At 34.8% G+C, this 26,401-nt stretch overlaps 2 protein-coding genes and 1 pseudogene across 5 annotated transcripts; 2 read left to right on the forward strand and 1 right to left on the reverse strand.

The window, feature by feature from the left end:
* LOC103342614 (U3 small nucleolar RNA-associated protein 18 homolog pseudogene) lies at positions 1 to 2,805 on the forward strand (annotated as a pseudogene). The gene is made up of 2 exons (XR_016121901.1): positions 1 to 141; positions 816 to 2,805. The product of XR_016121901.1 is annotated as a U3 small nucleolar RNA-associated protein 18 homolog pseudogene (transcript).
* A 692-nt stretch (positions 2,806 to 3,497) lies between these two features.
* CBL1 (calcineurin B-like protein 1) lies at positions 3,498 to 8,859 on the reverse strand. 2 transcript variants are annotated; one of them, XM_008246250.2, is made up of 9 exons: positions 8,485 to 8,859; positions 7,482 to 7,621; positions 6,769 to 6,851; positions 6,303 to 6,362; positions 5,827 to 5,935; positions 5,647 to 5,699; positions 4,402 to 4,482; positions 3,930 to 4,042; positions 3,498 to 3,847 (listed from the first exon to the last, which is right to left on the reverse strand). In XM_008246250.2, exons 2-9 carry the CDS (start codon positions 7,558 to 7,560, stop codon positions 3,784 to 3,786), a joined length of 642 nt encoding a protein of 213 aa, XP_008244472.1. In that variant the 5' UTR covers positions 7,561 to 7,621; positions 8,485 to 8,859; the 3' UTR covers positions 3,498 to 3,783. The 2 variants fall into 2 exon arrangements, with proteins under 2 accessions (XP_008244472.1, XP_088897287.1); XM_089041161.1 differs by having other exon boundaries at positions 3,600 to 4,042; positions 8,485 to 8,750.
* Positions 8,860 to 21,731: 12,872 nt separating this feature from the next.
* Positions 21,732 to 25,620, forward strand: LOC103342612 (serine/threonine-protein kinase SAPK3-like). Of its 2 annotated transcripts, XM_008246247.2 has the most exons (10): positions 21,732 to 21,871; positions 22,273 to 22,436; positions 23,450 to 23,524; positions 23,783 to 23,884; positions 24,007 to 24,060; positions 24,169 to 24,261; positions 24,368 to 24,460; positions 24,615 to 24,719; positions 24,830 to 24,928; positions 25,149 to 25,620. In XM_008246247.2, the coding sequence occupies exons 2-10, from the start codon at positions 22,314 to 22,316 to the stop codon at positions 25,422 to 25,424; spliced, it is 1,020 nt and encodes a 339-aa protein (XP_008244469.1). In that variant the 5' UTR covers positions 21,732 to 21,871; positions 22,273 to 22,313; the 3' UTR covers positions 25,425 to 25,620. The 2 variants fall into 2 exon arrangements, with proteins under 2 accessions (XP_008244469.1, XP_008244468.1); XM_008246246.2 differs by lacking the exon at positions 21,732 to 21,871 and having other exon boundaries at positions 22,176 to 22,436.
* The last annotated feature ends 781 nt before the right edge of the window (positions 25,621 to 26,401 follow it).

Raw genomic sequence — 26,401 nt, forward strand, 5'->3', positions numbered from 1 at the left:
CATCCCCTTCACTAACAGAGCTCCTCACCCGCTTGTCAGCCACCACCTCCTCCTTCGCGCCTCACCCTCTTAACACTCTGAAGCCAAGTCTTGACCTCCCTTTGCTTTAGTTCTTCTTCCGCTGCTTTGCTCCCGACCACGGTATTTCTTAATTGCCCAATTTTCTTGTTTAGGTTCAATTTATATTTTCTTGTAAATCTGTTTAATTTTTTCATTTGTTTTTTTTGTCGAGTTGAGAATCGAGCTTGGTGGTTGCAAGGCTCGGGCAATTATTAGCTAAAAATATCATTATCTCTTGTGATGCTGTGTAGGCTAGTGGTCTGTGTTGAGGGTTTATTTGGTTGCTGTGTACTGTTCTTGGTTGTCTCCATTTGTCATTTTTTTTTTAGATGAATGAGGTTAACTATATGTTGGATTGATTTCAGGATCAATATTAAGAAGGAGACGGTATAAAGTTGGGTCTTGGGTTTTAATGTTGATGTGGGCTTTCAGCTTCTTCTTTTTCTTCGGGTCATTGGTTTTCAAACCTTTTTTGCCCACCAGGAGCATGTGCATAACTTGTCTAGAGCTTGTTTGAGCTGATTTGCTTAGAACTTCGGGAATGTGAATGTTTATGTTAACAACTGAGTTACAAGAATTATACAGAATTTTGTAATTTGGGGGTTGTAGTTGTCTAAGATAAGATTTTGCTTAGTTGGGTATTCGAATTATAATTTATTACCTGAGTGTGTGTTTCAGTTTTCTACGTTTTTTGGAAGATATGTTGGCTGTTAATATTGTATACCACCTCAGCTTTCGTTTGTTTTGTTTTTCAGAATCAGAGAGGTTGTCTTGTGAAAGATGAGTCTCATATCTCAAAATATTCCGTCGGCTTTTAAAGCTCGCAAGACTAATAGGGAGGATACAGATGAGCCATCATTTCTGCAAGGGAATGAACACAATGGAGATGGAAAAGAATCTAGTTTAGATATTATGAGGACAAAGAAGAGAAAGAAAGCACGCAAGGATGACGATGAGAAGGTGGCAGCTGAGCAGGAAAGGGAAATGAAGAAGCTGGAAAGCTTTTTGTTTGGATCAATTTATTCCCCAGTTAAATTTGGGAAGGAGGATGAGGAGGAAGCTGGGGACACTGTGGATACAGGCTCTGCTTTATTCTTCATGGACCGTTCTGCAAATAGTTTGGCCCCTATTTATGAAGAGGATGCAGACTTCTCGGAAGAGGAGAATAAGAAAAGGAAACCTGTCTGGGTGGATGATGAAGAGGAAAAGGCCAACATAAATATTGCTAAAGTTAACAGACTAAGGAAGCTGAGGAAGGAAGAGGATGAGAGTTTGATTTCGGGTTCAGAGTATGTGTTAAGATTGAGGGCTCAACATGCTAAGCTGAACCCAGGCACAGAATGGTCTCAACTTGATTCAAAGTTCAGGAACAATAGATATTCTGATGATGAATCATCAGATGACGAAAATGGGGTTGTAGTGGCCCGTGGCTACAAGGATGTAGAAGCTGTTGATGATCTTCTTCGTGCAAATGAGGATCTTGTTGTGAAGAGCAGTGGCAAATTGTTGCCTGGACTTCTTGAATATTCAGTACTTGTGAATGGAAATGCAGAGGAACCTTCTAAAGGTCCAATTAATTCAGTACAGTTTCATAGAAATGCTCAGTTGCTCCTCACTGCTGGGTTGGATCGAAGGCTTAGATTTTTTCAGATTGATGGAAAACGGAATACTAAAATAGAAAGCATCTTCCTTGATGATTGTCCCATTCGAAAGGCATCTTTTTTGCCTGATGGATCTCAGGTTATTATAGCTGGAAGGAGGAACTTCTTTTACAGCTTTGATTTAGTGAAGGCAAAGGTTGATAAAATAGGTCCCCTGGTTGGCAGAGAGGAAAAAAGCTTAGAAGTTTTTGAGGTTTCCCCTGATTCAAGCACAATTGCCTTTGTGGGCAATGAAGGTTATATCTTGTTGGTTTCCTCTAAAACGAAGGAATTGATTGGGACACTCAAGATGAATGGAACTGTTCGCTCTTTATCTTTTGCCAATGATGGGAAGCAATTATTGAGCTCCGGCGGTGATGGACAGGTTTACCACTGGGATCTGAGAACAGGGGCCTGCTTCCACAAGGCAGTTGATGAAGGTTGCATAAATGGTACAGCTTTGTGTACATCTCCAAATGGGACCATGTTTGCTGCTGGTTCAGACAGTGGGATTGTCAATATTTACAATAGAGAGGAGTTTTTAGGGGGAAAGAGAAAACCTATCAAGGCCATCGAGAATCTTACAACCAAAGTAGATTTTCTGAAGTTCAATAATGATGCTCAAATATTGGCTATTTGTTCAAGCATGCAGAAGAACAGCTTAAAGTTGGTACATGTTCCATCATTTACTGTATTTTCCAACTGGCCTCCTCAGAAAAAGGCCCTACATTATCCCCGATGTTTAGATTTTAGTCCTGGCGGAGGCATCATGGCTGTGGGTAATGCTGCTGGAAAAGTGTTATTGTACAAGTTGCATCATTACCATCATGCATAGGGTGAATGTTGTGAGGGGCAGTAATGGATCACTTAGAGGTAAGGTTTGCCGACATTTCCAATTAAATTGGTCTAGAAAGACAGTTTATCTTGGGATTCACTTATAGGTGCCATTCTTCAAGAGCTAGGATGGCTTCTTTTTCCAGAAAAATTGCTGCTCTAGTTTTGACCTATAATGTATTTCTTTCTTTTTTCCGGACATTGTACCAAATTTTCATTAAATTTTTTGGCAGTCCTTTTTTTGGTGGCAAGGTCTGCACATTTCATGTAATTCCCTTCTTTCCCTTCTTTCATTCCAATCAATTTTATTGCAAGAACCGCCAATGGTTTCTGCTACACCCGAATTTTATACATAACAGGGTTGGTAAGCCACGAGTCAGGTGGAAGTAGGTATGGCTTTGAATCATATTGTGTAGGTGCAAGCGACCAGTTTTTGCAAACACAAAATGTAGCCTTGTAATTTTTGTCTCTCTGCGCCTCTGAACCTCATTTGTACCCAACACAAAATGTATTATGAAGCAAATATAATTGTATGTCATTATCCTATTGTTTATACAAAGCTGGTCTGCATGTACGCAGCAAAGTTCACAGCTAAGCCACCAAAATTGTCTAAACCAACCCACCTACCACCGTCGCCACCAGCCATGGTTGTCAGTGGTACCTCAGTCTCTTCCTCTTCTAGGGTGGGAAGGTCGGAAGGGGAGAAAGCACTCTTTGAAATCCGGTCTGCTTAGAATTTCGATGCTTTTGAATTAAGCTTTCTTAGCATAATTTTACTTCAGAGTTTAACAGTACTTTCATTTTACTATTCTTTTTTCCTCAGGTTCACCATCGTCAACTTTTCTGAGTGAAGGCATGGATAGTTTGGGAAGGCCCCATAACACTTCCTGCAAACCCTATACACAAACTTGTATTCCGAAAGAAAGAAAACAAGAAAAGAAAAAAGGAAACTCGAAAAACATCTTTACCCACTCCAAATTGCATGGTTATCTTCAATAACATGAGAAAAAACCTATACATTAATGGCTAGAAAATTTCCATTATATGGAAGGTGCTTTACAAATCGACCAAAAAGAACTTACTACTGGGTGATTTTATAACCCATCGCAGGCAGCTCTACCTCCTTGCATCAAATATACCAATTTCCTTCATTTCTTTTGTTTTCACAGTTGATTTCAACCCCCAAAAAAAAAAACTACAAGCCACTAAAATTAAACGCTAATGCAGGATCTTTCTAAGCTACTGCCTCTCACGTAGCAATCTCATCAACCTCAGAATTAAATACAAAACTTGGAAATGTAGTAGTAATATCCCTGCGTAGATAAATCATAAAATTTTAAGAGATTTATGAAAGAATGACATCTGTATATGAAATAGAAAAGACTTGTTCCATACCTAAGATAGGGGAGGGTCATGATCTTTAATAATGATGGATTCTTAGAGACAAAATTGTTCCATTCATATTTGTCGATCTTCCCATCTTGATTTACATCAGCTTCCAAGAAAGTCTGGCCACAAATATGAGAAAATTAAATGCCAAATTAATGAGATGAAAATAAAATGCTGAGATATTCAGTTTCGTCTTATCAAGATACTGAAACACAAAGAATGACTCTAAAATGTATTCACTATGGATCTCCAAATCGGTACCCCAAAATGCACTTAAATTATTATATAAAAGTCTTGTGTCAATCCCAATGTACTGGCATTCATATGCTCAAATAAGATCAGCTATCTGCATTCCAAATATTTAACTTAACCATGTTTTCATGAAGAAACAATCTGGAAGGCTTCAATGAGTTTCACAAGACAAATGCATACAGTTTTGTGCCTCATGTGCTCAGGCATGTCATTAATGACAACTTACCTTGTCAAGAATTAGCTCAATAGTCTCATCAGCCAGCTTCATTTCAGACTCACAAAGAAGTGCAATTAACATTTGTTTGACCTGCCAAAAACACAAACAATGAAGATGTGGGCAAGGAGGTTTAACATATCCATAAGTGAATAGGTTTGATTAGAAACTTGCAAATAGGTGCCACCATAGTAGAAAAGTAATATAAAAGAGAACATCTGAGAAGAAAAAAATACAGAGACCAACTCCTAACCTTTAAAAGATCTGGAAAAAAAATCTAAACAGGAAGAAATATGGGAGTTTCACTAAAACACCCAAAATGGAGGTTGAAATTATAAAAAAACCCAACACCCAAAACACTTTATAAACACACCCAAAACTCATCATTACACACACTCAAAACCCATTTATAAACACACCCAAAAAGTTGACTTTGTGGTTGATTTTGGGTGTGTTTCTATGTTTAAATAGTGCTTGGGTTTTTTTATAAATACATGTCCAGGATTGGGTTTATTTATAAATTTGTAAAGAAATATTCAGACTATTTCAGAATATTCAAGTGAAAAGAAAAAAAAAACAATATATGCTGGAACCCTTCCAATGACATTATTTTTCATGTTGCCTATGCTCTCGATCTTAGAGATTACTAAAAAGAGAAACAAAAATTCACAAGTTGCTGGAAATTCACTTGCTTTCTTTTAGAATTCTAAACATTATCTTTCCATTTCCTCATCCTTCGAATCTTTTATAAGGTTAGTTTTATAAATTCAATTTGCTGAGCCACGCAGACTACTAAATTCACTTCCTTTTATTTTATTTTTTGAGAATTCTAATTTTTTTTTTTCAACTCCTCATCCTTCTAGTGTTTTATAAGGTTGGTTATATAAAATTCAATTTGCTGAGCCATTGATGCTCTACTTAAACCAACTTCATGATACAAAGATATTTTTTACAGTCTCGTTACCATGGTGGACATAATACTTCACCACCACCGCCATCAGTTCTAGCTATGTGAACTTCATGTTACAGTCCCATTCCCACAAGGAACATAATACTTGACCACCCCCGCAACAAGTTCTAGTTTTGCCAACTTCATGATAGAAAGATACTGGTTACATTACCACTCACACAGGAGACACAATGCTTAACCACCCGTGCAAAGGGTTATAATTAATTTTATTTCCTAAACCATTTGGCCATAACTAAAGAGGCATACAAAGTAAGGGGGAAAAAACAGGAAGATGGACACCAACATACCTCTTGGCGCTCAATAAATCCCGTGCTATCCAAATCATAAAGCTTAAATGAAACTGCGACACAACATTAAAAAAAAGTGCAAATTTAGAACGTAGTATAGGTATGTAGAGTGCAGTGGCACATAAAAGAACCCTGCTCTTTGAAATACTTCTAAGATATTTATATGTCCTTTCAACTTACAATCAATCTTGTCCTCTAGTTGGGCATTGGGATGGAAGACATTGAGTGATTTCACAAAGTCACTGAAATCAATAACACCCTTTCGCTTCACATCAAACAGATCAAATATCTGCATGTAGAGTCGGTTCAAGACCAAAAGTCAAAAAAATTTGCAAAAGGAAATTTAGAGAGCAAAGATAAGTGATATTTATCATCAGTCATTTTTTGTAACAGTGCAAACTAGGACAATAGAATACCCAGCACCAGAGGTCCTGTGTTCGAATCCCCCTCCCCCAATATCACTTGTGTCAAAAAAAAAAACAAAATACAAGTTTCCTAATATAAGAATTTTCAAAGGAAAGACCCACAAGTTTCATGAAATTAGTTTTATGTTGTAAAATTTTCTAATTAATTAACAGCATTATTTCAATGTTTATAAATATAAACTTAATCTGCACAAAAAACTACAAAAATAATTAAAATGATAAATTAATTACCCGATTTGCAAAGAGATTTTCTTTCTTTCTATTCTTGAAAATGGCTAGCTGAAATTCTTCCTGCATAAGAAAATTCAATGTCACGTTTTCCTAATAGATGTGTGCATATAATTCTTTGTAACATTATGTTACTATAATAGATATTTAGCAAAACATTTTAACCAGATAAGTGTATATCTTTAACATAAATATGTGTAACTTATAATTTGAAGCTCATTTTGAAGATATTTGGACCCGAATTGTAAAGGCTAAGCTCCATGTTCATCAACATATGATACACTGCCATCCGTTTTAACGCTATTGAAACTTTCAATGATATAATGTCGATACTGTTAACTGTTATCGCATAGTCAGAACACCCCAGTCCTTTTCCATCCACTTTAATAAAAACTTGATGTTCTAAAATAAAGAAGGCTGGTGAAGAGGAGAGGGACAGTTAGCATGATGGTTGCAAGGAGATACATACCTTGTTTATCAACCCATCATCAATCACAGAACTGCTAATACTCTTATATAGCTCAAAGAGTGCTTCAACTTCACTCACCGTAACTGGGGAACAAAATGATCTCATTAAAGGAAACTGAGTGAGTGAGTTTGCATGTGTGCGTTAGAGAGAGACAAAGAGATGAAATGATGAGTTTAACTGATATGTCTTGTAAAAGAAAATTCTGAGATAAAGGAAGATAATTTTTTTTCAAAGCCCTTGATTATCCTTTGAGGCCATAATTGGGTCTATAACCCATCAAAGCTAACACCAGTTAATTGAGAAGAGAATTTAAAGGTTCATCTCAAGAGAACTTCTATTATTCTCCCATCTTTTGGGTTTTAATAGGAGCCAAAGCCCAATTCCTATAAACAAGAACTCTGAAGTAACATGAGATCAACTGGTCTTACAATTCAGAAAAACATAGATTTTATTATTATTTTATATTGGCTGAGACAACTGAAACAAGTAGGAGAACCTGATAATAATTAGTCAAGATTAACAAACTATATATAGGGATTTCATTGTTAACCATAGATTAAAATCAATGCTGGTTGGATGGGTCAGCTATCATATCCAGAATTACCAGAGACTCGGGGACGTAAAAACATTTAGTCATCATGAGTCAAAAGGAGAAGTGCCTAGAACATCATGATAGGAAAAATGCAAAACCATTAACAAAACAGTGAACTTACAAGCTGTTTGCGAAGCAAGGCTCACTGGATCCTCGTGTCCAGGAAACTGCCGCCTTGCTTTAGAACTAAAACAACCCATTTAGAGCATTTATCCCACGCCAAAGGTCAGTTTACCCTCCCCTCCCCAGGCCTTAGGCCTCCTTTGTACCCAAAAAGAAAAACGGCATATTAGTGAAGAAGACAAAGCAGTAATTCTGGAATAACGCTTAGCATCACTAAAATACATCATCAAGCCCATCTTAACATTGCATCTACAGATACAAATTCAAGCATTGCCATGCAAAAATAATTAGTAAATAAAAGAATCCCATAATTACATTGCTGGACTTAATTTGTAGCTCTAAAAAGTAAAAAAAATCAAATGCACAAGGAATAATTAAAACCATCCATCAATTTGTTTAAAAAAAACATTGACAACCAGAATTGAACTTATAACAGCCATCCAATACCTAAAAAAAATTACTATCTAACTGCTTGGAAAATAGATTAGGAAGAGAAAAATAAAGAAAGGTATAAATTATTTCACATACTAAGATTCAAAAATGTCAAGCTCCATTTTTCTCTTAAATTCCTAAAAGAACTAAAGAAAAATAAATCATATTCCTTTTTCTTCTTAAAATATCAACCCAATGAAATAGTTCGATTGGACATAGATAAGCTCTAAGCAACAAATTAAGTAGTTAACATAGAATCGAACAAATGATTTGGTAGAGTTCATATCATTTTAGAGGTCCCAGTGAATGACATATCCTAGAATAAAAATTTTAATTTTCCTCACTCATCTTTTCTCCTCCTTTAATTTCCCAGCAACCAAACATAAAATTCCAAGAAAAACATCAAAACCAAAACCCAGATCACAAAACCCCCTGCATATCACAAAAATGAGCACTTTCTCAAAAACACGCCACAAAAACCAAAACTACATCATACCCACAAAAATTTAACCCAAAAGGGACCAACTTTATCGCACAGTTTCAAGAAAAGCAATGTAAAAGAGACTTACCGACCAAGAAATTGGCCGGAAAACTACTGCTCCGCTACCAATTTTGGAGAGGGAAATGCTTTTATATAGAATCAGAGAGGCAACGAACTGGAACAGAGGCAGAAAAACAGAACTGGGTTTATTGGGGAAGACAAATAAGTGTATTTGGAGATGTAAATCGAACGGCTGAGGTTGATCTTGATCTCGAAGTTCTCGAGAAATTCACGCTTATTTGTCTAAAATAGGAGAAATTAAAATTCCACCTAATAGAGCTGCTGGCGAACTTAGAAACAAAAGCCACAACAAGGGAAATAAATAAGGTAGCAGGAGGAGGGAGGAGGACAGTCCAGGGCACGTCGGGTTAGAGCGCGTGATGGGAATTGGACTTCGCGGTTTGGGTTTTTTTTTTTTTCAAAGGGTTTTGGTGTTTGGTTTGCAAATCAGAATATTCCGATTATGAAATTTAAGATACTTTAAGCTCTGCAGCCAATTTTTTATATATATAATCAAATCTTTTTAACCTATTTGGATAGTTATGATAAGTACTAAGATTTTCCAACTAAATCTATCCAAGTATAGCTATTTATTTTTAATTTTTATACTAAAGAAATCCATATCTACTAAAGCCCAAAAGAGAAAGATATAAAAATCAGCAAAGAAATCAATAACTTCACGTTATTACCTAAAATGAATTTATCCCAGGTGTTATTATATTATTGATCGAAAATAGTAAAAAGTGATATTCCTATTGTATATGAGAATTTCTCTCATGAGGCTAAGCCCATGTCTGAATATTCGTAAGGTATTCAATTGAGTAAAGTCCATAAAAATTTGGATGTATTCAATCAAGACTTGTAATAATTGTCACCGTATGTTAAACAATAATGATCATATATTGACAACTATACGTGTTAAACATTTTTGCTTTCTTAAAGAAATAGAAATTTCATTTAAAACCAAATATCTAGAAACATGTGCAGCATATAAAGAAAATGTTACTAACATAATTAGTGGTGGTTGCGGTTCGGTAACTGCGAATTTTTGCTCAAACCGCAAACCGACTGCTTTTTGCGGTTTATTACCGTGAATTAGTGGTTTAAAACCGCAAGTTCTTTTTGTGTCATAAAAATCTAATCTTCCACATTTTAAGCCTAGTTTTGATGTTTCTTTTGAAGCCTTTTAAGTTTGAGCATATTTTAACCCAAAAATATAAATTAACAACCTAAAGAAATAAATTCACAACCTCAACTTCTCAAGCATGTATAAATTCACAACCTAAACTTCTCAAGTATATATAAATTCACAACCTCCTCAACTTCTCAAGCATTCACAACCTAAAGAAAATTAAAGTTACAATTCCAAGCATTCCAATTAAAGTTAAACTTCTCAAGCGTTCACAACCTCAACTTCTCAAGCATTCCAATTCCAAATCCTTTAAAAGTTACAAACCAAAAGGAAAATGCAATGCAAAATGAATTAAAGTTACAACTCCAAAGGAAAAATCCAATTCAAAGTTAATTAAAGTTACAAACTAAAAGGAAAATGCAATGCATAAATGTTACAAACTCAAGTGTTGGTGGTGATGAGTGGATTTGAAGGAACCCGTTGTGTTATTTGAGCACCAATGCTATCTACAAATAAAACAACATAAGTTTAGTACATTTTATTATAAGAAGAAGCATAAATAAACTAATTACTTACAAGATAAGTGGTCTTGTTATACAACGGCTACGATTAAACAATAAAATGCAATTTTTTTTTATTTAAATATAGTCACGGTTTGCGGTAACAGCAAGTTGTGAAAATCAAATATCGCAACCGCAACCGCAAATGCAGTTCCGTTCTTCATACCGCAAATGCGTTCGGTTTCCTGCGATTGCGGGTATATGTCGGTTGGTTTTTACGATTTTTCGGTCTAAAATGTCACTCCTAAACATAATAGTCAAAAATCCAACAAGAACTAAAAGTCACTTTAGCAATTCGACTACTAGCGTACAAAGAAGCACTTATTTTTTGGTATAACAAAACTTATTTACTACTTTAATCCCAAAAAAAAAATATATATTATATATATTACTATATATTACAATAATGAGAACTAATTTATACATGCAAATACATCTTTGTATGCTTAACCAATTTATTATTGCATAAGGGATTTCCAATACTTCTTTGTATGTTTAATTAGTACTTCTTATTTGGTCTAACAAAATTTCTTTATTTATTACATTATATACTATGTGAGAGCAAGAATTCTCCAACCAATAATGTAACAACACGTACATTAGATGCAGCGAACACTATTTCGATAACTGGTAGAAGAAGTCATTTCTGATAGGGCCATTGAGAAGTTGAGCCACACTTCAACCCAACACCTTTGGGATCACCTTCAAACTCGGGAATGGGATCAACCATGGAGAAGTAGTTGATCTAACCATTTCATTGATTCCCATATCTAGATTCCTCGACTCTTGGCTTTCCTCTTTTTTGGTAAGTAAACATTCCCAATCTGAGAAACTAATCACCTCAAGACCATAAAAGCTAGCATCCATCAAACATAGAAGGTAACATGCCCTAGAAGCAAGAACTTTACCTCTTTGGAGTTGCATATTCTAAGTCTAACTTAGGTGTTGGAGACCCTTTAGCTCATCCTAACCGGTGTTCTTGATATGGGTGGTTACGTGTTGTTAATTATCATAATATTATTTGATTAATGTTGACATGTTCATATATTATTGGTGATGGTTGGAAATCTTGGGTTGATAATGAAATTATGAAAATAATGTAATGGGAAGGATCTTGTGTGTAGTTGAGTTTCACCATTATGGTGACCAAGTTCATATTGAGATCAATGGTTTAGGCAAGACGACTAGCAAACGGTGAATTATGAGATTATTGACATGAAGTGTTAGTTCATATTAAATGGGCACTCAAGACCAAGTGGTATAAGTATGGTATGAGATGTGCGAGGTCTACTTGTTCAATTATATGAATTAACAGGAACAGACGAATATACACCACTATCTTTGATTTAATATTGCATGTCACTTAATTTAGTTATATCAATCTATTGTGGTAAGGTTTATATCTCTACTGAGTTGTGGTTTAGCTCACCCATTTATAGACGTTGTAGCCTTAAGATCCAGTAAACAAGTGGTAGGTGAGCTAAGGTTAAATTAGATGAGAGTGGTAAAACTTTATCTATTTCTTATACATTTGTAAGATTTTATACCGATTTGTATAAAAATAAAAATAAAAAGTTTATTTACACCTATATTTCGGCCATTTTTATTTTACCTTTTATTTATCAAACACCGAGTACGGGATTTCCACTATACCCCGAGTAACGAGATTCTGCAATTATCTTAATGATAGTTTGGCATATCTTAGACTGTATTTGGCATTTGAGTTTCACTATTTAGAGTAGAGTACCATTAGGGATGGCAATGGGTCGAATCTGGGGTGGGTATGCCATTCCTATTTCTATCCCCATTAAGCTTTTTTCTCTCATCCCTCCTTTATACCCGCAATATTCATATCGGAAATTCTCTATACCCACCTTCGTTGGGGAATGGGTTCCCTGACCAGCCCGTTCCTGAAGAAAAAACCAATATAAAACTACTTTGTTGAAAGAAAAAAAACATTAGGGTAAGATAATGAATATATATAATATATATTATAAGACAATACAATGATGTTTACATATTGACTATAACTTAACTAAATATATAAGTAGTGTGGCTTAAGATTCGTATAAATGATATAAATATATAATATAATAATAGGATATATACATATATATATATATATTCTAAACAAGGAGGGTTCGGGTGGAGGATTAAAATATCCATCCTTGCCCCTCCCCAAACACCATACCCAAAAAATTCCCCGTACTCATCTCCATTCCCATTTTTTATCCTTCATATCCGACCTATTAGGGTTGAATTTCCACAAAGACCCTTACTCGTGGGGAAAATTGTCATCCCTAAGTACCAATAAGGTATATGTCCCACTTCCTATTTTAAGATGCGCAAGACCCAAGGATGGTATATTGTAGTTATTCTTGGTTGTCTTTGGCCCTAATGAAACCAAAAAATAAAAGGACCTAACTCTAAGATTTTCTTTAATTTTTTTTTACTAACACAAGAAATTGGGGATTAAACTATTAATCTAGTGAATTTTTTTTTTCTCAATCTTGGAAGATATCCAACTTCCAATTCCCATGTTATATTGATAGAAAAATGAAAGAAAAGTGGGAATTAAACTGTTACTATGTAAGTAAGTTCTTTACCACTACGAAAAGTTCCTAGATATTTTTATCTAACTTTTAAAATTGTCCTACTTTAATCAAGAGAATTTTTTTTGTTTGGGATTTCGAATTTTTTATGCTTTGGAACTTTAATGTTTGGCACTTCCATTTTTAAACATCTAAAAATCACAAATGATCCTTGTGGTTAATCTTCTATGTCCAAATTAGTTTTGTGGTTTTAATTTTGTTAGACCTTGTGGACTTCACATGTTACTAGTCTTAGTTAAATCTCTACCTTTAAGGGTATTATGATCATTTTGAGTCTATTTTACTAAATTATGGATACTCAGCAATGAAATTGATGCATAATGATTATACCATCGTTGCTCGTAACACACACAATAATGTCCCCTTACACAAAATTGACTAAAATTGGTAACAAATGTAAACTACAAGACCTATCTTGACATATAAAGTAAACCACATTGACCATTTGTGATTTTATACATGTTTAAACCTTAGAAATACAAGAAAAATGTTTCTAAAAATGTATAACTTAAAGGCATGTTTGATAACCATTTCAATTTTCACATTCTAGTTTAATAGGAAACTTGTTCGGTAACCAATTTTTATTTTTTTGTTTAAAAAATAACATAATTTGTTTAAAAGTTGTTTGGTAAATTATTTTAGTTGGAAATTAAATATTTTTAGGCCAAATTGTGATTTTTGAGGTCATGGAGTGAAAGTGCATATTATAAAGAGTTTGTGGTATTTTTTGGTTTATTTTTTGGAGTTATGATGAAGTTTTGGTGAGTTTTGGATCTAGAGATCTCGAGGCTCAGATTGGCACCGTACACGATAGTCGAGCAGCAGGATCCAAGTTGGTAGGTCCCAAATGCTTAGTTTTGATAATTGTAATACAATGTATGTATTAGGGGTGAGCATGAAATAAAATTGGTGAATGGCGGATGACAAAAAATGGTAGATCAAGATTTTGATACCGTCAATACATTTACTCTATTGAAATATAATTTTTTTTTCTCTCGTTGTTTTAATTTCTCAAACGCTTTTGTCATTTATGTTTAGATTGTATTTGTATTTTTGTAAGCCATAAGGCATAAGTTTAACTCTTTGGTTTGTAGAATGCATGAGTTTTAACCATTTGGATTTGATGAATATGTTGATGGATAAATATTGATTTGGTTGATTTGGATATTGAATATGTTGATTATGATTTGGATATTGAATATGTTAATGGATATTGAATATTAAAAATGTTGATGGATATTGAATATGTTGAATCTTTGAATTTGTAACTTAGACATCACTTATTTTGGTGTTGAATATTGAATTAGTTCATTTTAGTTGTATCAAAAGTAAAATAAAATGGTTATCAAATACAACCTAAATTCTTCAATAATTAGTTGCGAGTAGTATGGTGATGTAAAATTGGTGAATGGCGGATGGCAAAAAAAGAAAGAAAACATTTTCAAGTTGTTTTAGAAAATAAGGGTGATTTTGAGAACTAGTTTTCACTCTTTTTAAAACAAAAAAAGTAAAATAAAATGGTTATCAAATACAACCTAAATTCTTCAATAATTTGTTGCCTACCTTAATGGTTAAAAATTCGATTTTTTTCCCATCTTGAACCACAAGAGTAATATGAGAATTTCACCAAGTAGCTATTAGTATAGTGTTACTTTCTATTTCGAAAGTTGAAAAGAGGTCCCAAATTTGAATGTTGAAAGAGATCCCAAGTGATGTAGAAAGGACTTCAAAATTTATTCTTTGATTTCTCATATTATAATCTTGAGCAAATAAAAGAATAATTTTTTGAAGTTGCTCAAGATTACAAGCAAGCAATTTGATTTTTCCCTTCGGGACTAAACGCGCAGCGTCTATGACTCATAGGCACATCCGACGTTGACACACGGAGAGGCTGGCATATCTTTGGACCGACCAAAGACAAAACCCACGTGAAATCTGTTATTAAAGCGATGTTTAATTATGTAAATTACGAACTTTAGCAGTTGATAGGCCTCGATGATTGTGCTTTCTACAGCTTATGCTTTTCTTAATTTTATCACCTTTATATTTTATATGTTTCTTTTACGGCTTCATGCTTATGCCTTCTCTTAATTTCCATTCAAATTTGTCACCTTTACTTTTCTATATGTGTTTTATTTTGGCTCTTCGTCTACTTTGGAATATACTACTGGCATCATATGTGGTGCCTTTTGTCGGCTGGAGATCCATTGGCCCTGGCTTGCCTTCTAATAGACAAAGGGACTTGCTTGTCAATGTCTTTTATGTGGGGCTATTTGTACCAGAAAAAGAGAGATTCTACACGGTTCATGCAGCTGTGGATGTCGACAAAAAAGTTACCTCTCCGACAGAAGTTAAAAATAAAACAAAAATTTTAAGCTTTTGTAAGAATTAGGGAGGAGAGGATCGAATTTAGGATCTCGAATGTAAAGTTACATGCTCATAACCACATGAGCTACAAGGAATGGATGAAATCAAAGACAAAGCAACCCATATGGTGGTTGAAGGTTAGGATTTTTAACAAAATTCTCCATTTGAATTATTTATCTGAGAAGGAAAGAATGGATGAAATAAAAAGACATGTTCTAGGGCACCTTTAATTATCAAGATGCACTAAATGTTGTTGCCTAAATCGGATTGTTGGAAGCTGGTCTGTCTCAACCATTTGCGCCTATATATATATATATATATATATATATATATATATATATTCTTTGTGTAATCACAATTATGAAAAAGTTGGGAGTTGGGACAAAGGATCATGGACACTTGTAGTAATCTAACCAGACAATGTGGGTTGTCTTCCTTCTTCCTTGTCTCTTGTTTATGATGTAAATGTACAAAGTCAATATCAACTGGTTCGGAGAGGTTGAAATTCATGCACATATGGTAAGTTTCTTTATGTTTGCATTTATTTTGGGTATTTCCGTTTTGAAGAATGGGGCGTTATCTTCATACCATCCATTTGGGTCGAAGTCCAACGAAGACCCTATCCCGTGCGACAATTGTCATCCATTACATTCATATATCTATCCATAATATTCTTGTACTATTGTATCTTTGTTTTCTTTAGGGCAGCCCATCCGTATGCAAATGGATATATACTTGACTTTCTTTGTTATGTCCTGGACCATTGAATATAGCACGCGAAGTTCACATGTCTTGTTCTGCAATTTATTGAGCTGTGGTTGAGAGCAAGTTGAGACCAAAAGTAAGGCAAATGCCAAAGTATGCTACTAAAAAAAGCAAACCTAATTAGGTAGGTAGCATATGTAGGGAAGTCAAATAAACCTAATTTTTAAAACAACTTTGCTAGAAGCAAGGAAAGCAACTTCTTAGGTCCTGTACTTGCCCTCTGCGAAGAAGTAAAACCTAGTTAGCACCTATGTAAAATGGTTACGGCACGAAACCCTCGAGGGTAGTTGAAGATGTGATGGATGCTGCGGAAATAATTTGGGATATTAAACTAGATTAACGGTTCCATCATGATCATGGTACATGAATTTTTTTAATCGGATGCATGTGCCTAGGTGCCAATCAAATAACATCAAGAAAATAAAAGAATATGCATGAGATATTAACAGACATTTACTTAAATGGGAGACAAAGGGGCGGGTCTGATCTGTATGTGACAGGATAAAGAATATGAGGATGCTGCAGACGATCGATATCTTGGCCTAGATGATGACAAGCTCAAACAGATTGCATCTTTGAACTAACATTTGGACATGTTCTAAGCTCTGGTATGCTTTTCACAAAAGATTTGAGCATTTTATTTTACTATTTAAATAATATATAAAAATTACAGTAACAGTTATTCAGAAACAGTCAAACAAGTACGTGATCCAGCTTTGAAATTTTTATTTTTATTTTATTATAGACCAAATGAATAATGGGTAGCTTTTGAAAATGACCATATTGGGCTGAAAATGATCCATGGTACTTGGACTTATTATGTATGTCCTTTTTACATTACTTGAAAAAAAAAAACAAAAAACCATTGGGCTAACTAGAACAAAATTAATCCATCATACTTTTGGACTTTTCTATGGCCTTTCATATTACTTTTTCGAAATAAAATTAGTAAAACTTTTCCCCCTTTTTGGTCCCTCTTCGCATTATCCTTTTCTGTTTTTTTGGTTTTTTGCACCGACACTACTTACAAAAGAAATCAATTGACGGACCGGAGGGCTAAGAGTAACATAATTAAAACCTTGCCTTATAAAACTCTTAGAGGAGGGGAAAATCCGATTAAGAAAAAAGAGTACCACAACACCTTCAAATAAACAACAAAAACAATATAAAATGTTAAGACTTGGCATTTTAAAAAAAATCTGATAATTTAAGACTCGCATCCTATCGAACTTTGCTCGTACAAAACTTGCGCTGCAGGATGGAGGAAATGGCATATGACAACTCTAATTAGTTTATTTATGCTAATGTTATTTATGCCTTAAATAAAATGTACTCAACTATGTTGTTTTATTTGTAAACATTGGTGCTCAAACAACACAACGCTTCAAATCCACTCATCACCAACACTTGAGTTTGTAATTTTAGTTTGTAACATTGGTGCATTGCATTTTCCTTTTAGTTTGTAACTTTAATTAACTTTAAATTGGATTTTTCTTTTTGGTTGTAATTTTAATTTATTTTACTTTACATTTTCCTTTTGATTTGTAACTTTAAAAGATTTGGAATTGGAATGCTTGAGAAGTTTAACTTTAATTGGAATGCTTGGAATTGTAACTTTAATTTTCTTAGGTTATGAATGCTTGAGAAGTTTAGGAGATTGTGAATTTATATATGTTTGAGAAATTGAGGTTGTATATTTATTTATTTAGATTGTGAATTTATATTTTTGTGAATGCTTGAGAACCGGTTTTAAACCACTAATTTCTTCACTCTATCCTTTCAAAATCACCAAACCGCAAATAGTTCGGTGATCTTTGGCATCATATCGCTTTCTAGTACCCGCTGCAGGAGGAGGGGCAATATCTTCCCAAAAAAACCGCAAGCGTTTCTTCAATCCGAACTGTGGCATGGCATGTGCAGCCCCATTTTCTTCACTCTATCCTTTCAGCTTTCGGTGATCTTTGGGAAAGGATTAAAAACCAAATGGCCAATCAAAAGACAGAACACGTTACTAGTTATTATTATTTGTTCTAGATTGGACCATGGGTTGGAACTTGGAACCAATCTTTGAGCTGGAATAAGTGGACCTGAGTTTGACTTCAAAATACTTTGTCAAACTTCTTGACTTTCTTCTCTTAATATATAAGAACTTTTGTTGTTTTAATCTCTCTATTAACTCAAAATTGAGTTTTTATAACTGAGCGTTTGTCAAGTCAACATACACACGAGTTTATGAACACTAATTTTTTGTTTTTGACAAATCAAAGACAAATTGTATTTATAAATCACGTCACAAAAGGCAATATAAATATAATAATCACAATGTATTCACATAGGATAGGATTACAATTAATATGGAGGGATTCAATGACAACATCAAACTCAGATGGTATACCTCCACTCAAAGTCATGCAGGACCAAAGACGATCCGTCATAAAATGCTTGAAGTTTGAAAAGCCTAGTATAGCACTCATAACGCAAACTCTCCTGAAGATAAACCACAAACACGCATCAAACTTGAACAGAGTTCATACACAACTAAGGTTTGGTAGAAGGCTGACCCAAAACCAAAAAAAAAACCAACAGAATCATTGCCGCCACCATGGAGACAGGGACAACACCACCGAAATTGCAACCACCCAAAAACTTACGACAGCATAACAAAAAGAACGAACCAAAAAGCCCTAGATTCAAGCACATCTGGACAAAATAAGGGATAGAGAGAGAGGAGGAGCACTGCAGTGGCCTCTTCTCCCCCTCCTAATCCCAAAAGGCATAACGCACAAAAACTTACAACCCCAAAACAAAAAGAATGAACAAAAAAAGGCCTAGATTCAAGCACATGTGGACAAAAAGAGAGAGAGAGAGAGAGAGAGAGAGAGAGAGGAGCATCAGTGGCCTCTTCTCCCCCTCCTAACCCAAATGAAATGCCCCCCAAAGGCATAACGCACATTACTAATTTACTTCACCCTCTTAATTAACAGGACATTTAAAATCATACATGAACCCGATAACATGACATAAACACACATGGATAGGTTATGTTGATAACAAATTTATTAGTAACTCATTAAAATAATGAGTCGTTTTCGTGATAACATGGAAAATTCGGGCATGCTAAACCATCCTCCGTATGAAGATCAACATCACATAATTAACTAACAATGTCAAGGCCCCCCACTAATTAAGTGATGGATTGTGGGTTGGGGGGAGTAGAACGAAGATTACAACGTACAAAGACGCACAAGTTAATCCCATTTCTTTAATCAACGAAAACTGCCTACCAACTAACATAGGACCCACCGACTTTGCTTATAGATTTATTAAGAATATGCTCACCCCTTTGCTTTGCCCTTTGCTTACTAAGTCATCATATCAAATTCTCATTCACGTACATGCACATCATTGGGCCGGCCAATAATTTTGTGCACATACATGCACATATATACAGGAGTAATGTTTTTTTTTTTGGGTAACAATCACATCCCTCATGTGGTGTTAAAAAAATCCATTCATATTATAATAAATATATTTATTTAATAATATTATACATTAAATTCATATATATGAATAGTATCCTATGGTTATGTTTTAACATGCAAATTAATAACACCACGCGACGTTGTTATCGTAACTCTAAAAAATATATTGATATTTAGAAGCGATTATATAATATCTTATAAAATTCTTTGTCATGGATGGGAGGTGAGGGTTGAGTTCCCATAATTGCTTCTTAGTTACCTTCCTCTCTTTATCTTTTTGCCAACCAAAATCCGCCCTTAGCTAATATTCAACACATTCTTTCTTCCTACTCTATCTTCCATAACATGCATAATCCTTGGGTCTTGAATTATTTTCCTTTTTGTTGCAAATATTTATCAATTAATTAGGTTAGATGGTACTTTTGTCACATGACATTTAGTAGTATGTTTAATTAACCGTATGCAGCTAAAAATGTATTGATCTAATAAAGTTTATCTTTGATTAAAAAAAACCTATTGGTCTAAATGGCCTTCGAGATCCCAAATTCTAGTTTGCACCTTGGATAAGGGGCAGAGCCACACCGTGACCTATTAAGGCACAATAAGGTGCTTCAAATTGCCTATTTGCTCAGCTGGTGGTGGTGCACTCCAAGTGTACAAATTACATTATTTCTATTTTCAGCATTTAAGTATATGTCTTTGTCCTTTTATGTATTTGTCCTTTTATTTTCATTTATTTTTATATTACTCAATTTAATTAAGTTTACAATGTAAATAAGGAAGTACCCCATATTTGGATTCAAATAAAAATACTACAAAATCAAAAGATGAAAAATCGGTTTTAGTGCAAAATATGATTTAGGCTAAAAATGATGGCTCATTAAGTCAGTATATACTTCATACTAAAATCCCATAAAATCAAGTTTTCTTATTTGATGTGTAAGGAATAAAAGCCGCCAAAAATTATCTTGAGAAAATGATTATTCCGAAAAACCATTTTTCATACTTAGTCAATATTTTTTACATAAAACATTTTTTCATGTATGATATGAATGCATGAAGGGACCTAAAGTTTTTTTATTTTGTGAAATTTTTATCTTTTCTTTCTATATGGAGGAAAAAGCTTTAAAGATATTTGCTAAATCACTACTTTTTGTCTATCTCTTGCAATATTTCTTGCTTAGAATGTATTTGTCTATCTCTTTGTTGAGGACAATTATGATTGCAACCAATGAACAATATAATTCTTAACATATGTGATATATATACACTATTTTTTGTATGTATTGTGAATTTGTGAGTTCAAATTTTTGATTATTTATAATTTGTAAGAGGCCCCCACACACATGAAATTTTGACTTCGTCACTGCCTGGGATAGTTGCTAGCGTTCACACCATGACCATAGGAAGGGGGAAAATGCCAAAAGGGTAGAAGTGGGGGGAATAGAGGAAAATGATAATTACTAAAAATTAATAGATAAGGAAAAACACTGTTGTAAAATAGACTGAACGTGAGAGAACCACAAAATACGGGAGTGGATTGCATTTACTTTTGCGATACTACAACTGATGAAACTCTATCCAGAATTTCTCTTATCTTTCTAAACATTTTTCTCTATTCTAATGCATGATGAACATTTACTTTGCCTAGGCAACTAGGTCACCGAAGTTTTCGGCTCAACACCAAAGTCAAATTGAAAACATTTCACCTTATCACTACACTATTGCACGCACCTATGTCATTTTACTTGTCTCAAAAGCCTTCCATTGCGTCACGACGTCCATATATTCACAACACACAAATTATACATTATCCCTTGGTCCAAACCTTTGTTTGAGCCATACTCATCACATTTGCCACCATACGTCGCCGTCATTCGGTCACTACAGGTCTTCGCGGGCAGCCACCATCACTCTTTCAACGAACGATTAACAAACGGGTCGTGTTCAGGTTGGGGATTTTAGTTTTCTATCGGTATACCAAATAGCTAGTAATTTACTAAAAGATTATATAATAATAATTACACAAATAAAAATCCGAACTTCCAAAAAAGATAAAGTGTTTTTAAAAAAACTCATTTGTCACTAATAGGTTCACATAGTCGCAGTAGCTTAATTTACCAGCACACAGTTTCAAAATTCTCAACGTCGGCAGACTTATGATTGGATAATATTCTTTTTTATACAAACGACAAACAACCTCGAAACCTTCCCTCATAGTCTTCTTCAACTAACGTAACTCCCAGACCTACATTTACACTTACCTGGGACCCACGTGGCGGTGCACGTTAGCCCCACCACCCCTACACTTGTACACAGTGTGAGACACTGAAAGTAACTTATCCTGCGCCCAGCTGGGTACTTTGAAGTTGAAACAAGAGCTTAAACCTACGCACCTCTCACCTTCTTCACAAACATAAAACGCATGGAAGGAAAGCTTTGCAGTGTCAGAGTCAATGTTCGTATGTTGATGAGCGACACTTAGAAGGAACCTCTTGTATGTCAATACGTGTCTTTTAATTCTCTCATAAAAACAAATCACTCTCTTGGATTTCTTCATATCTTTCAGAAATAATCCATTTTGATATTTTCTTCTTCTTCTTGGTTTTTTTTTTACTATAAACAATGACTTGTTGCGCCATTTAAAATTAAATTCAGTTGCTTGTTTTGAAGACTTTTTGGACCAAACGGGAAGGGTTGGGTTGGTTTGAGGTTTGCCTTGTTATTTTGTAGCAGCTCCTTGCTCTTTTTGACGCGTGGTCTTCTTGCTTTGAAACAATCTTTCTCTCAATTTTCTAATCTGGGCCTTCTTTCTTAACTCCACCTGAAGCTATATATTTTTTTTCATTTTGGGTTTCTCTCTCTCTCTCTCTCTCTCTCTCTCTCTCTCTGCTGAAGATATTTTGTGCTTCATTTCTTGTTTGGTGAGTTGGGTTGGGATGGAGGAGAGGTATGAGGCAATGAAGGATCTTGGTTCTGGGAATTTTGGAGTGGCAAGGCTGGTCAGAGATAAGAAGACCAAGGAGCTTGTTGCAGTCAAATACATAGAAAGGGGAAAGAAGGTAATTGATTTTCTTTTGTTTTATTTCCTCTAATTTATTGATTGACTAATGTATGGAATTCTGGAAATGTTTCTACTAAGGGTTGCATGGTTTCTGATGTATCTTATGCTCTTTGGATGATTTGAGAGTCGGGAATTGAAATTTTCTATCTACTTTTTGAAAGCTTTACTGGGTTTTGTTTGAAGTTCTGTTTTTCATTTAAAATGGCATGCTAGTGTTTGGGGAGAGGTGGTTTTCTTGGTTTCTCATTCATCCTCAAAAGTTACTCTTGGTGTGAGTGAGCTCTAATATTTATTACGTTGAACTTAATGAGTATCTTGTGGCTATTAGTTGAAGTGATTTTTGAGTTGGAGGAGCAGAGGTGTTGGGCTCATAGATTTGGAAAAGAGGCCAAGTTGACCTCTCATTTGATTAGCTCTTGTTTGTTCTGCTTTTTATTTGGTTGTGAATTTGTGATGCTAAGTTCTTTCTAATTCCAGCTGCTGAATATATAATTATAAGTTTTGCTAAGACAATCCGTTTACGACACCGACCTCCTTCTCTGTATGCTTTTAGCTGGAAAGGCAGATCTTGAGTCTCATATCTGCAATAACCAATGCTGTTCTTGAAGTTTCAGTTGTGTAAAAAAGAAAAACTTGATGTTCTGTTTTTTTGGCATATACAATGTTCACATTCATACATTTAGCTTGTGTCTAATTTTCGGTTATATTAACAATCATGCAGAGTTTTGCCTCAAATTTTCTTGCACATTGAACATGATTGCTTGTTATATCATTATAACTTCTGAGTTTATAATTACATCCTTTTTATCGTGAACTAAAGTTGGATATTAAATTAGGGCTTGATTACATACATATTAAGGCCTATATTTTCTCCTGCACATACATTTTCAATATCTTGTATTCATTTGATATCGTTCTTTACATTTTTCTTCTCATTACCCTATAATGGATGTATATGTGATTTTGGTATGGATATGGACATCAATTCTGTTTTGGCTCTTTGGATTTCAGATTGATGAGAATGTTCAGAGGGAAATCATAAATCACAGGTCCCTGAGACATCCAAATATTGTCAGGTTCAAAGAGGTATTCACAATCTTTCATTAACAGTATTGTGTATGTTTCATGCACTTTTGGGTGTGTGTGTATGTGTGTAGGCATTTCTTTGTTCTTTTTTTCTTTTCCTTTCGACATGTCATCATGTTATGCTAATTTTGGCCAATGTGAAGATAACTCTAAGATGTTAATTACCAGTAACTGGAAGTGGTGCAAAAGAGCTACGATGAGGAAGTTTTGGGTTTCATATGAACGAAAGAATGCTTAAAGCATCAATTTTGCCTGCAGGTCTTGCTGACTCCAAGTCATTTAGCTATTGTCATGGAATATGCAGCTGGTGGTGAACTTTTTGAGAGGATCTGCAGTGCTGGTAGATTTAGTGAAGATGAGGTTAGCTTGTTTAGGTTATTTAGCATGTTTAATTAAAAGTCCTTTAGTTTTTCTGCATTTGGAAATTATTTGTAAGCATCCAGTCCATGACTGTGTTTGATGGTAATTCCACTTCATGGCAGGCAAGATTTTTCTTCCAGCAGCTGATATCTGGAGTCAGCTATTGTCATTCCATGGTATGTTTATATTTGAAAAACAGAAAAAGAAAAAAAAAGCACTTTTATTACCAAATGCTTTCGTGTTTACTGTTTATTTTCTTACATTTGCCAGTAATTTTACCGCAGGAAATTTGTCACAGGGATCTGAAACTGGAAAATACACTCTTAGATGGAAGTGCAACACCACGTCTTAAAATATGCGACTTTGGATACTCCAAGGTTTATGATTTTCTTGTTGAATAAGACTTTATTTTGTTGAGTCCAGGAAAATTATTTTGGTGATCTGTTGTCCAATATATGTTAATGTTTATTTACTACCTTGCAGTCTGCTCTGTTGCACTCACAACCAAAATCAACAGTTGGAACGCCTGCATACATTGCTCCAGAGGTTCTATCACGGAAGGAATATGACGGAAAGGTATCTAGTTTCCATATTGTTTTCCAGGCCAGTCTCACAAGTTCAATCATGTTCTCGCATTTTACTTTTTGTTGGACTTAGTAGTCTGACCATCTATGTATTAGGCATAAATTTATCCATTTGATTTGCTTTCTATGTTGGTACAACTTGGTAGATTGCAGATGTTTGGTCCTGTGGTGTGACGCTATACGTGATGTTGGTAGGAGCATATCCTTTTGAGGATCCTGAAGATCCTAGAAATTTTCGTAAGACCATCGAGGTGAGCTTCAACTTATTCAGCACACATGGTAGTTGAACATAGTGATCTTTAGGGCAAAAGGTTATGGTTTCCATTCCACAACAATTGATTTATTGCAATTTTTGAAACAGAGAATTATGAGTATCCAGTACTCCATACCCGACTATGTACGTGTTTCTGCAGGCTGCAAGCAGCTACTTTCTCGTATTTTTGTTGCCAACCCTTCCAAGGTAAACCAGTTCCTTGATAAGTTTCTTATGTTTCCTTTTTGTTCACTTGAGGCACAAGAACAAGACATGGAGCTAAGCAGATGAGTATGAACAATGTTATAAATGCAGTATCCGATGCTATTAAAATCAAATTCTGTTTTGACTGATATAGAAACACCCTCTCAAGACTTAACTATATATAGGTTCTGTACTGACAATCCTGTCCATGTCCTCATGGCAGAGGATCACTCTTCCTGAGATAAAACAGCACCCTTGGTTTCTGAAAAATCTGCCAAAAGAGCTCATTGAGGCTGAGAAAACAAACTATGCGGCAGTGGAGCGAGACCAACTGCAGAAAATTGAAGAAATAAATAGGATCATAGATGAGGCAAGGACACCAGGGCAAGGATCCAAAGCAGGCGGCCTAGCTGTTGCCGGGCCATCCGACTCTGATGATGTAGAGGCTGATTTGGACTCCGAAGTCGATGTCAGTGGTGACTTTGCAGGCCCTCCATGAGCGTTTGGAGCTTGTTTACACAAAGCAGTACTTTGTTTGAACATTCATGATGTTGTTCACATTGTATGGTAGACTCTATGCTATACACATTTGAACAAATAATTCGACCATGTTGATCTGGGGATTGAGGTATTTTTACATTGTATCTAGATTGTACTGGAACATATTTTGATCCTTAATGTGATTTTTTTATATACTTAAAGTACTTACCTGCATAATTTAATACATCTAGTATTTTAACAAAACTATCTTGAATGCATAGGGGCTTTAAAATCATAATAAATTCCAAAGTAGATATGACACTGTGCCACACTAATAATATGATTGTAAACCTAGCCTATAGACATCTGTCATGGTGAAAAGGTAAAATCTGTTTTCACCTATTCTTTGGCTGGTAAAATCTGTTTTACTTGAGACTCACAAGCAGATTTTTTATTTATTTATAAACATTATAAATAAACTACTATTTTTGTGAAACTCTACAAACTAAAGTTACAAACCGACTAATCTAGAAGGTTTTCCTCCATTATCTATGGAGTGCATTGATAATGCTTTTGTACATTCAACCAGACTTGTGAAATAAATGTTGATACAAGTGTTTGTTCTCATTTCTAGATAGTCTGGCACATACATAAAAAGGGAGTTCAGTTTTGAAGGAAAAAAATTAGGCTAAATAGGTCTTTCAGTTTCAAGCCTACAATATTATGAGCGAAATCTACCGAAAAGCGTTTGGTTGAGTGGTCAGTCCCATGGTACTCTCTCACATGGTTTGAGGTTCCTCTACTCATGGTACCGATCTAGCTATTTGCTTCATGCCTCCTAAATTCAATTATGAGAAACAAAGGGCTTGCAGCTCAAGTGATTAAGAGCAAAGTTACCCGTGCACTTAGATTTTCCTCCTCTCTAATATCACTTGTATAAACTGTTAGGAGTAGAGTTTGGGGAGAAGGTGGCCAAAAGTAGGGTTTGAAGTCTCT

The sequence above is a fragment of the Prunus mume genome, linkage group LG7 (assembly GCF_029339155.1).
Source record: "Prunus mume cultivar Tortuosa linkage group LG7, ASM2933915v1, whole genome shotgun sequence".
NCBI lineage: Eukaryota > Viridiplantae > Streptophyta > Magnoliopsida > Rosales > Rosaceae > Prunus > Prunus mume.

What these genes read in the sequence shown, in the direction of transcription:
- CBL1 (XM_089041161.1), bottom strand. Translation starts at nt 7,560, where the DNA reads ATGGGTTGTTTTAGTTCTAAAGCAAGGCGGCAGTTTCCTGGACACGAG. An exon ending in ATGATGGGTTGATAAACAAG is followed by an intron (nt 6,363 to 6,768) that starts GTATGTATCTCC and finishes TTTCTTATGCAG; the next exon opens with GAAGAATTTCAGCTAGCCAT. An exon ending in AAAATCTCTTTGCAAATCGG is followed by an intron (nt 5,936 to 6,302) that starts GTAATTAATTTA and finishes CTCTACATGCAG; the next exon opens with ATATTTGATCTGTTTGATGT.
- LOC103342612 (XM_008246247.2), top strand. Translation starts at nt 22,314, where the DNA reads ATGGAGGAGAGGTATGAGGCAATGAAGGATCTTGGTTCTGGGAATTTT. An exon ending in ACATAGAAAGGGGAAAGAAG is followed by an intron (nt 22,437 to 23,449) that starts GTAATTGATTTT and finishes TTTGGATTTCAG; the next exon opens with ATTGATGAGAATGTTCAGAG. An exon ending in TTGTTGCCAACCCTTCCAAG is followed by an intron (nt 24,929 to 25,148) that starts GTAAACCAGTTC and finishes TCCTCATGGCAG; the next exon opens with AGGATCACTCTTCCTGAGAT.